General features: G+C 41.3%; 1 protein-coding gene across 2 annotated transcripts; it reads right to left on the bottom strand.

Annotated features, from left to right (window-relative positions):
* Window positions 1-306: 306 nt before the first annotated feature.
* akap8l (A kinase (PRKA) anchor protein 8-like) lies at window positions 307-9,971 on the bottom strand. Of its 2 annotated transcripts, none has more exons than XM_077525455.1 (13): window positions 9,838-9,971; window positions 9,176-9,214; window positions 8,574-8,784; window positions 6,600-7,158; window positions 5,053-5,167; window positions 4,361-4,425; window positions 4,199-4,220; window positions 3,708-3,849; window positions 3,484-3,625; window positions 3,215-3,320; window positions 2,981-3,111; window positions 2,550-2,645; window positions 307-1,208 (listed from the first exon to the last, which is right to left on the bottom strand). In XM_077525455.1, the coding sequence occupies exons 1-13, from the start codon at window positions 9,860-9,862 to the stop codon at window positions 780-782; spliced, it is 2,082 nt and encodes a 693-aa protein (XP_077381581.1). In that variant the 5' UTR covers window positions 9,863-9,971; the 3' UTR covers window positions 307-779. The 2 variants fall into 2 exon arrangements, with proteins under 2 accessions (XP_077381581.1, XP_077381582.1); XM_077525456.1 differs by having other exon boundaries at window positions 5,053-5,164.
* Between the last annotated feature and the right edge of the window lie 1,267 nt (window positions 9,972-11,238).

Below are 11,238 nucleotides of genomic sequence, written 5' to 3'. Positions count from 1 at the left end.
TCAAATTGATGCAACAAAATGTCACAATAGACATATTAAAAATAAAGATGAGAAAATAGGTTCATCAGTCGGAAAGGATTCACAAGAAGTTTGAAAAAGTCAGGAGTCAAGACAGCTAGTTGCTGGCTTTATCCGCTGATCTGTTTCCCCTTTACTTTTTTTTGCTCAGTTGTGTCAAACCCTGACAAGGAAATAGTTATTTTCAGATGGTGTTAGTTAGGGAGACGGTGTTGAATCATTTTGCTGACATGTGACTGATTGTAGGTTTCAATCCATTTGGTATAGGCACAGTAAGTCAAGTGTGAAAAGGTTGTTTTCTCAAGTTTATTCATGACACTGTTGAATAGTAACATTAATAGCAAAGAAACATTACAATTGTCAAGTCACACCTGCTTTAAGTAAAACAGTCTACTTCTCAGTTGACAGTTGGAAAGAAACGAGAAAAAAAACAACCAATTTATAGTATATCAGCAACAGGTATGGCCCTTAACGCCATTTGTAGGCTGACAAAAGTATATAATACAAAGTGCCTTGAAACAATTTAACAAAAATGTAAATTAATAACTTGAAAAATAAAAGGCACACAACCAAGCAAAACATTTATTTTATGGTCATCTTTGGATTGGTATCAAACTGCCATGTTCCAAATGCACTCTCACACTACTCGACAAAGTATATACATGAACATTTAAGTGGAATAAAGTGAAAAATGTAAGGGTTACATATTTCATTGTGTGTCATGTGTCTGCTCCAGTTGGCAGGGAGAATTCACCGAAAAGTCATTTCTGCTCATCGTCTTCAACAGCAGCAGCCACCTCCGCTCCCTCCTCTTCATCAACTTCATCGTGGACCACGTATCCCTCTTCGTCGTATTCGCCATCGCCGACTTCAAACCCTTCTTCCCCCTCTGCCGCATAGTCGTCGTCCTCATGGTCCCCCAGCAATTCGTCGTCACCCTCCATGACTGCCTCCCTCTGCCCCTCCTCCTCCTCCTCCTCCATCCGTACTTCCTTGCCTGCTTCTACCTGTGTTGCCTCCTCAGTTGCCTCCTCAGTTGCTTCCTCCTTGCTAGCTGACTCCTCGGTCACCGCTTCTGCCACTTCGGGCTCCTTAACAGCAACAGACTCCTTCTCGCCCTCTGTTGCGTCCACTACCATGGAATCAGATGCATCCTGGCCCTCCTGGTTACCAATAAATGGATTTTCTCCCTGTAAAAGGCAACAAACCTGGGTGAAAATCTGCCATTCAAGTGGGCGGCTAAACTATATGTGACGGGTTCGGGCAAAAGTGTCCACATGTACCAAAAAATAAAAATTGAGATTGATGTATTCGAATTCCGCACTTAATTCCCTTTAAAATTATATATAATTGATGGACGTATCTAAAAAAAAAGAAAAAAAAAAGTTGCGCCAATTTTAATGTTGGAAGGGATGAAACCCTAGTTTTGAGAAAAAAGGGTTTTAAAGTTTTGGTACTTGCATCTTTCAAATGTCCATAGCAACCAGTACCTTAGGAAAAAGATAATGAACGTGAAAATTTCAGGAACTGTTAAAATATCAATGGAAATTCAATTCCAATAGCACGCAAGGATCTCGTCCAAGATTTAAACCCTTTAAATGTTTTGTAAGTTGAACTGAACTGAGCAATTGCAGTGTGAAAAAGGGTTTAATATGGCGGTGAAGTGAAATATAAGTGAAATTCTGCCTCCACAAGTGAAAACAGAATTAGATATTTATCGCCACTCACTTCGCGTATGTGTTGTTAAATTAGCCATCAAATTTACATACTGTAAAATAGGGATGTAACGATATCACGATATGATAATTATCACGATATCGTGGGGAGGTTTGCGATACAAAAAGTCACAATATTGTAAAAAAAAAAAAAAATAAAAATAAATAAAAAAATAAATAAAAAGAGCACATACTAAAAAAAAAAATTGCTTTTGTACATAAAATTACATATAAATAACAAAATTGCATATAAACAAACTACAATCTCTAATAACACTTAAAATTGAGGCGCTTAATTAATAATGCACGTACAAATTGAGTTCCTCCACATATTGACTCGCTTCACAAGCATATTATGACCAACATCTGACGATTAGTGTGTACTTTAAACAGAGAAGAGCCAAAACATGCCTTGTGAAAATTAAATTGTAGATAAAAAAGTAGCCACCAGAGGGTGCTAGAACTGCACAAAAGGAAATCAACGACTTTTTTGACCAGATTTGCTGCTTTTAATTTTGTGACATGACGACGATAAATTATGGCTGTTTTAATATCGCAATATCACGATATTGCTGGTATCGTTATATCCCTAGTGTAAACATTGCCAAGCTGCTTTTAAAGTGTAAATTAAGTGGAACCATTTAATTTTGTTAAGGAATAGCTTTCCCATAATCTGTTATTTTTGGAATTCATCTTCCATTATGAGCTGAAAAACTCTAATGCAACAAAAGTGTGACTTTTGCACCACCGTGTGGAATCTTGGTGCCGTTAGGCCCACTTTAAAGCTTCGTCTTGAGACTCCATGACGCTACCTACCTTGAGATAGCTCTCCAGCTTCTTTCCAATGACTTTGTGGTTGAGGATGCTGCGTGCAACAGACAGGCTGGCTCTCTTGGACTGCTCCATCATTCCCTTGGATCACAGACAGAGATCAAAGTTCCGTAAAGTGGAAGTTTTTTTTTTGTTTTTTTGTTTTTTTAAAGCAATTTTATGGAGGTCAGTTCATTCCACTACCACAAACTACGCCCCTATGTTTTTCGTGTCACGAGGAGAAATCTATGCAGACATAAGTGATGTGTATAAATAAGTGAAATAAGATTATGTGTCTTAAGTTTTTTTTTTTTTGTTTTTTTTTTTTTAAATCTACTCTAAATTGAAGTGTGAGATAACAGAAAAAGTTTTAATGTCAATTGACGATGTCCTTCATCATGACACGTGTATTTCCAGCACAACATGCATCAATGTACCCTGCGATTGTAGTTATGGTCGGGGGATTTGATGTGTTTTTGAATCACGTGGAGCTCCATGGGCATGAAAATGTCACATGCGCTGCAGTGTGCAGCTTCCACTTTCTTCAAGAAGTGCTCCATGCCAAGATCTGTAACAGAGTATGCAACATATACAATCCTGTGGGATTACTGAAAAAGAAAAAAAAAAAAAATGCCAGCCTCTACATCAGACCCAGAGTTGCCGTCTCCTACCCCTAGTGAGGTCCTGGTCTCTGTACATCTGACAGATGGCAGCACTGTGGTGTTCCATCTGGCTGACAATTTGGTCAGTTTTCTTGAACTTGTTCTGCAAGTACTCCTGGGAATAAACATGGACAGTCAGTCAGAAAAAGTGATTAGTTGTGTGCTGCACATTTATTCTATTGTGGCCAGGGGTGTTACTGCTTATATTTTTAAGATGAGTTCCAGCATACTAAATAATTAACGAACCAACTATGATACAGTTGTCGAGTGCTAATCACCTGTAGGAAGTCTGTGGTCGGCTTGGACAGTTGGCCCGCGAGGAACTTGAAGTGCTCCTTGTGGAAGCGACTCTCCAAATGACGTTCCATGTCGTCCTTGTACAATGATTTGAACTTGCACATAGAGCACGCAAACATCACCCTGGAGGGTGGAAATGGGAAAAGTCTGCGTTTAAGTCTGCCGTGAGGTTGAGCAGTCGCATGAAGAACTGCTTCCTGCTCACCTCTCCTGAAATCCCCTCTTCTTTTTCGCTTTTGACTTGGTTGGGGCTCGGGGAGGAGGCTGCTTCCTCTGTGCCGCCGCCGCTGTAGCTGCCACCACCACCTCCTCCTCCTTCTTAGCGCCCTCTTTGTGTTTCACAGCACCTGAGAGGAAGACGAGAGCAGAGCTTAGTTGTGCTGAGATGCCGACATTCATCATCAGCAAATATTTCAGTATAGTATTATCGTATGCGGTAAACCTGTAGAAACTGACTGCCAGAACAATTTGTTTGAATTTGACAATTTTTAAAAATCTGTCAAGGACATAACCGTGGGGCAGGTATAGCAGTAATAGGACTTCTGCATTATCATTGATAAAAAGGCAATGATTTCATGGGTATCTAATTGTGTGACCCTTGTTCCATGCACAGTGTTGCAGTAACTAACGGTGTTATCTGGTAAAGTTCAACATCACAACAAGCAATGTCAATGAGATGACTGCTCGGTTGCTCACCTGAACTTCTTTCAGTTTTCCCCTGGGGGGGAAAAAAAAAGACAAAATGTTATTTATTGTTTGTAACAGATGGTACAGTTGAGCCCTATACCAGGCAGACATGGTTCAACTCAAGTGACCCAATTCTTATGTTCCTCCCATGTGGTCCCATCTGATACTCACAGTAGCAGCAGCAGTCATGGTAGTAGCAGCAGCCTCACTGTCATCACCAGTTTTTTCTTCTTTCACTGCAGAGAAAACGATCAGACAAGTTGTCAATTAAAGGGATAGTTCGGATTTTTTGACATGAATCTCTATTTCATCCTCACCTCCAATGGCGTGCGATCATCCCTGACAGCGTTCGGTGACACGAGTTCTGGTCCGTTTTTGCTTGAGAGGAATATAGTCCGGCAAGACGCGCACTAACTTACAAGTTGTTTGTCTTTTCGAAGGAGGAAGGCGCAGCTATCAGTTGTCTACAGGGTGACGGGCAGTGATAGGAACAAATAGAAAAATAGTGCCCGGCGGTAATGGAGTCTGACTTTTTTTTTTTCAAGAGAGTATTTTGTGATGCAAATTTATTACTCTTTTGACCACAAATTGTTTTCAGAAGAAAAACGCTTTATTTACTTGACGCCAGCCACCTTGCCGGACTATATTGCTCTCGAGCAAAACCGGACCAGAACTCGTGTCACAGAACGCTGTCGGGTAAGTCAGTGCCGATCACACACCACTTGAAGTGAGGATGAAATAGAGATTCATGTAAAAAAAACTGAACTATCCCTTAAGTGTTTCCTAAAAGGGCTCACAACAGCTTCAATTGAGCATGCTAACGAAAACATGCCGCATGACTGCAACGCATGACTGCAACTTACCATTAGGAGCGCTACTATCTGTGGTTTCAATCTTGTTCATTTTAGACTCTGGCTCATCTGCAGGAGTGAGCATTTGCTTTCTCTTCTTCTGAACATCATTTTGTGGTCTTGCCTGCTGAAATTCACCAAAACAAACTTGTTGATAGGGTCAAAAACATACTTTTGCTTTGGTTTCATTTGGGAAAAAAAAAGGAACATTCATGACAAAAAACAACCCAACAATTCAGTGCCAAACAAGTACACCCCTTTTAAATCAATTTGATCAATGAACAACTTGTATTACTTACAATTTACCTGGTTCGACTTTGACTAGTGTGCACTCCTTTATAGAACATTAAACGGGTAAAAAAGGGCTTTTTTTTTTTGAGAATGCACATCTCTAATTTGATTTGCAGTCAAGCAACCCAATTTGGGTCCGTATGATGTAGTATAGTAAGAAAAGGTTTTCCAACACATTGGTGTGTACTTATGTTTAGGAGACGATCAGCATCACAGTGAATTTAATATAAAACATTGAAAACCCTGTTCAAAGGCCTGGTTTTGTGATAGTAAAAGTGTTTATGAACAGTTATGAGAATGATTTATGCAACCACATCAGTTGTTTTTACTTACCCCATCAAAATTGTTTGGATATTTATTAAAATGTTTTATTAAAAAAAAAAAGAAAAAAAAAAAAAAAAAAAAGAGGAAGTCAACCCAAATTTCTTTACAATAACATATTCTATGTAGCACCACAACCCTAAACATGGTATCCTGATTAATTTCTCATTTGTGGGCTATGGATAAAGCAGCAAAATCCACCTGCTTTTTGGTCCAACTCAGGGATAGGCCATTTAATTTAGCCACTTGCTGTAGACTGAAAATGACATCACAGTTGCTCAGGTAACAACCAATCACGTCTCACCTGTTTTCGAGGTGGGTCATGTGACATTAACGAGCTAAGCCACGATTGGTTGTTACCTGGCCCCTATGAGGTTCCTGCACAAATGCAGTGCTAATCAGAATGCCATGTTCAGATTAGTATGGGTGCAACCAACATATTGCTGTGAAGAACATTTTTGAGTTGCTGACTATCACAGAAACCTGACCTTTTCTTCAAACATGTTGACTTTAAATTACAAGCAACACCACTAACAAGAAAATATGCCATTGGAAATGTTTAAAGAGACCAATACGTGATTTTTGTTGTTTTGCCTTCCATTAGCTAGTATATGAAGCAGCTTTTTGCATTCATGAAACATGAAGAAAAAAAAAAAACCTAAACAAAACAGCACATCTAACTAATAACTGGTGCAGTGAGAAGCACAAGTTACTTTTAATTTACACAAGAGCAGTGGAGCTCCATGAGGAACTTGACATTACATTGAATATATTTAATAAAAGGTGGGCGGAGTGTGGGGGGCAGTTGATTTAAATGCCGCTATAGAGTGGGCATTAAATGAAAGGCTGGCTTGATGGTTGGTCGATAGTAGATAAAAGGTGGGAATCAGAACGGGCTCTTAGCCAGTATCTGAGTAGGGCTTCCTCATTTGGCAGGAGGTACTTACTTTGTTGAGGGGTCTCTTGCGGCCTCGCTGGCGGCCGGCCCGTGGGCCCCCTCCAAAATGCCTCCCGGGAAAGTCGTGGGGCCCTTGGGAGGGACCCTGGTGGAAACCTCCACTCTCTGAGTACATGCGGTTGGACAGGAGGGATGGGAGCTTGCCTCGACCACCCCCTGGGGAGAGACCGCCTCCCCGGCCACCTCCGCCAAATGGCATGGGGTCTGACCTGTAGCCCCCAAACCCTCCGCCAGATCCTCGGCCCCCAGCACCTCCGCCCCTTCTGGGGGAACGACGGCCTGCTCCGGCCCAGCCTCCCCCACCAGAGCCACTGGTGAAGGACTCCCTCATATTCTGTCGCATTTTAGCGACTCCATAGGAAGGGGAGAGGCTGTTGAAGCCGCCTCCCCCTCCTTGGCCCATGCCCCCTCCGAAGCCCGAGCCTCCTCGCTGGCCCAACGGCATGTTGTCACCACGGCCATCATCGCAACCATAGCTACCGCCACCGGATCTGTAGAGATCTCGGGAGGAGGAGGAGAGCGAGTCGAAAGAATCGAACTGGCCAAACCTGCGGGATGGAGGGAGAGGGTTGACAGAGAAGAGCAGAAAGCAAGGCAGGGAGGGGCGTCAGGTTTGGATTTCTCCACCTGAAAGTCATTCGCCTCCAGTGTCGCCATTTTCTTGTCAGATCACAAGACAGACATCCACCAAAACATCGGCCTGATCGCAATAACTTACAATAAAACATAACAAATCAGCTCTGACCATTACAATTACAAGAAGCCTTCCAACTACATTTTCAGTCAGAGGTCAACCACTGTAGCCAGCAGAAGTGGAGGAAATGCAAATTTACTTCCTCATTGTAGGATGAGCAGACCAACAGAGCCAATGGTGCTTTTGAGAGCAACTGATTACCGTTTAAGTTTGACAGTGTTTTCTTATTGCTTGTAGGCACAGCAGACAGCCTTGAGCAAATCACTGCGCTGTAAGGCCAGCGGCTTTAAACTCATCTTTTGTGTGAATCCTAAAGCCAGAGCGCAAGGTTAGGTCACATGGATGAGGAAGATAAATGCTTGTGAATAAAGTAGACAGCGACAACAGAGGACAGCGTTCAAGGAGTCAAGAACGAGTAAACAAGTATCCCGATACCAGCAACAAAATGGTCGTTTGTGACTTGGAAGAACGTGAACTAACAAAATGGATGGGAAGTGAAGAGCAACAAAATACATCGCCAGAATGCTTCTACTTGATACTTGTCAAACAAACTTATGCCCAGGTTTTTGTTTTCCCTTTTCAAATAGTATGTGTAACAACAACAGCACATGTAAGCACATACAGTGCCTTGCAAAAGTATTAGTCCTCCCAAGGAAGCACCTTTTGCTGCGATAACAGCTGCAGGTGTTTCGGGTTACGTCTACCTGTTTTGAACATCTAGGTATAGACGTATATTTTTCTTTCAACGTCACAACTTTATCCTGGACCCGCCTAGTGTGTTCCTTGGCCTTCATTGTGCTATTTGCTTAACACACCTGTAAAACCATCACAAAGCAGCACATTTATACTGAGATTACATTACACTATTTAACATCAGTCATTTAGGTCAACATTGGATCATTCCGGAAACATTAAGAATTTTCTGGAGCCAGTTGGCTGCACAGAGAGAAATGGGGGGTGAATAATTTCACACACTGTACTCATCAGTTATTTGTGCAAAAAAAAAAAAAAAGTTTAAAATACCGGATTAATTTGTTCCACTTCACAATTACACCCTTATGTTTGAAGTCTGAAATGTAGCAAAAGGTTAAAAAAAAATAAAAAATACACTTCAAGGGGTGCTAATACTTTTGCAAGTCACCGTACCAGCAAAGAGATATTTGAGCTTTTCATTACTAGTAACATGGCCCGCAGGACAAACGTGTATTAAGACTTGCGTAACCACAATAAAACAATAACTCAACAATAAATGAATACCAAATGCCTTACCTGTCACCTCGGCTCTTCATGCCCCCTTCCAACTGAGTGAGCATGTCCAAGCGCTGATTAATCTTGGCAATGACTTCATCCGCATGTGTTATCTTTTGCTGGAGCATGGATGACCCAGAGAGGCCTCTCTTGGAGCTGCCACCTCCGTAGCCCCCGTAACCCGACATGGAATTTTTATAATTGCCACCAAATAGATCAAAGTTCCCAGAACCTAATGCAGATTACAGGATTATATAGACAAACACCAGAACGTCCAACTATTCATTCATTCACCGTCATTACAGTACTCTCATGCCCGTGTTTGACCATTGAGGAGGTAAATCTGGACTATATTTATGGATTTAAAATTTATTACAGCCACAGGCAACACCATACATACGTCTACTTGTTTCTAGCAAAGATGTATGCACATTTTTTCACATATTTATTTTACATAGTTAAAGTACAGTATTTGAACCCGTGACACGACGGAATAAAGCCCTCATTCGCGCATAATGTGTACTTGTAGCTCTCGCGCGAATCACGGCAAAATAGTCATAGATTGCAAATCGCCGGTCACGGCAAAATAACCCCTTCGTTCAGTATTCAATATCAGTGCTTACCTCTGTTGCCAGACCCTCCATCACCCCAATTGGAAAATCCTGTAAGATACAAAACCGGTGCCAAATTCAGCCAAAAGAGTCAAATTTATGCCACATTTAGGATTAAGAATTACAAACGGAGAGTATAAATCTACATTATAGCAGTTCGACGTTTTTCCCCCACTTCCCTTAATAAACGGCTATCTTTTAAGACATTTTGTTTGAACGTCCATATTAAACGATCTAAAATGTCCCGAGATGCACTAATTGAATAATGTATTTTACGAAACGTGTAAATCGCTAACAAGGCAACGTGCTAACAGTCACACACAAACCGACGGCTACGCTAACAATGGGTTAGCTTAACGTTAGCTTGTGATGTCGACGAAAATAACGACGGCTTCGCTATTGGAACGTTCATAGCTATGACAATTTTAACGCATTAAATGAAACGTTATTTTTATTTGTCATTTCATAAAAAAAGGAGATTTTAAATTTGTTGAAATGTAAAAAAATAAAGTCGACAGGGCTTCAACTACTTCAACTACATGGCGATTGCTCCCAATGAGCTAAACTAGCGGCTAAAGATAATCTAAAAACAGCTACATAGAGCGACGAATATTATACACAGCAAGTGGCTATGTTGTTCGTGAGGTATGCGACGACAATAGATGCATATTTACCTGAGCCATAGTTTCTCCCTTCCATCGTATTTTATGGATTATAAACGCAAGTAGGCCGAGAAGCGCTTGTTCGTCCTCTGCGCATTCAAAGCACGACGAAGCTGGTCACGTCACGTGACTACATCGACGTCACTTTGTTGTACAAGGCCGCAAGGGGCGTGGCCTACAAGGCGTTTTGCAGCAAGAGACCTTTAGGGCTGTGAAATTAAGCCTTTAGGGGGCAGCATAGTTTCATTTTTCTGGTACTGTAAAACCACAGCACCGTGTGTCAAGGAAGTGAATTCTGCTTTTTCTTTGGCCTTCTATAGTTTTATTGTATTTGCAGCAATTTACATTAAGCATATTACGTCAAGAAATCTATGTACTATAAGCTTTGTTAATTAATTTCATTTCATGACAGCTGTACAGAAAGTTGAACAGTCGTTTTGGTATTTTGTTTGTTTGTTTGTTTTAGTTTAGTGGACAGTTGGCAGCTCGTGGCCCCATGTGCCCCCCCCCCCCCCCCCCCCAGTTGCCCAGTTGCGCTGCTGAAAAATTGTGGCTCCCCTCCATGATTTAAATTGTTCAGCCCTGCTACATACATGAAAACAACTACAACTAATACTAAAACTAATAAAAACGTCACTAAAACAAAGTAAATTTGAAAACAAACAAAAATAACAACAACACCCGGGCATCCACCTGAGGGACTTCAGAGCACCGCCCCATCGCCAGAAAAATTGAATGAGCGGTAAAAAGTTTTTTTTGCTGGGCAATATACACCAGATGCATGTCAACCACAAAAATCTTCCATTCAATTTATTTATTATACTCATAATCCCTCAAGGGTAAATTGAACCCAACCCAGTCCCTGGTGTAAATATTTTGTGTTGCACACCACAAAGAGAAGAACCACATCAGACACATGCAGGCATGCAAGGAGAGATGTCTAGAGTCAAAGAAAAAACCCAGTGTGGCGCCTCTTGAGCTGCGGACGTGGAGATGATGCCTTGCATAAGGGCACCTTGACGCGACAGTAGCCAGGAAGCCGACAACCAACAACTGGTTAGGATTTTTACAGTTTGTCGATAACGGGGGCTTGACCGTTCTGAAGTTCTTATAGATGGTTGGTGGGGGCGCAATAAATAAACACACACAGCAAAAAGAAAATAATGAAAGTTATTTTCCTAAAAACAGACAAATTGTATAAACCTATGTGAACAACAGTAAAACGTTACTATTCAAAATCTTCGTCACACACAGATGTGGTGGGGTTAACTGTGTTTACTTTAGACCCCCAAATGAACTACAGTCTTCCCTCGCTATAACGCGGTTCACTTTTTGCGGTCTCGCTGTATCGCGGATTTTTTTTAAAGTGCAATTTTGCATATTTTTTTACAGTAATATACCCATTTTATAAAA

Source organism: Festucalex cinctus, chromosome 6 (assembly GCF_051991245.1).
Source record: "Festucalex cinctus isolate MCC-2025b chromosome 6, RoL_Fcin_1.0, whole genome shotgun sequence".
Classification (NCBI taxonomy): domain Eukaryota; kingdom Metazoa; phylum Chordata; class Actinopteri; order Syngnathiformes; family Syngnathidae; genus Festucalex; species Festucalex cinctus.
The sequence above is the reverse complement of the archived record's forward strand: the minus strand, read 5'-3'. Positions and strand labels throughout refer to the sequence as shown.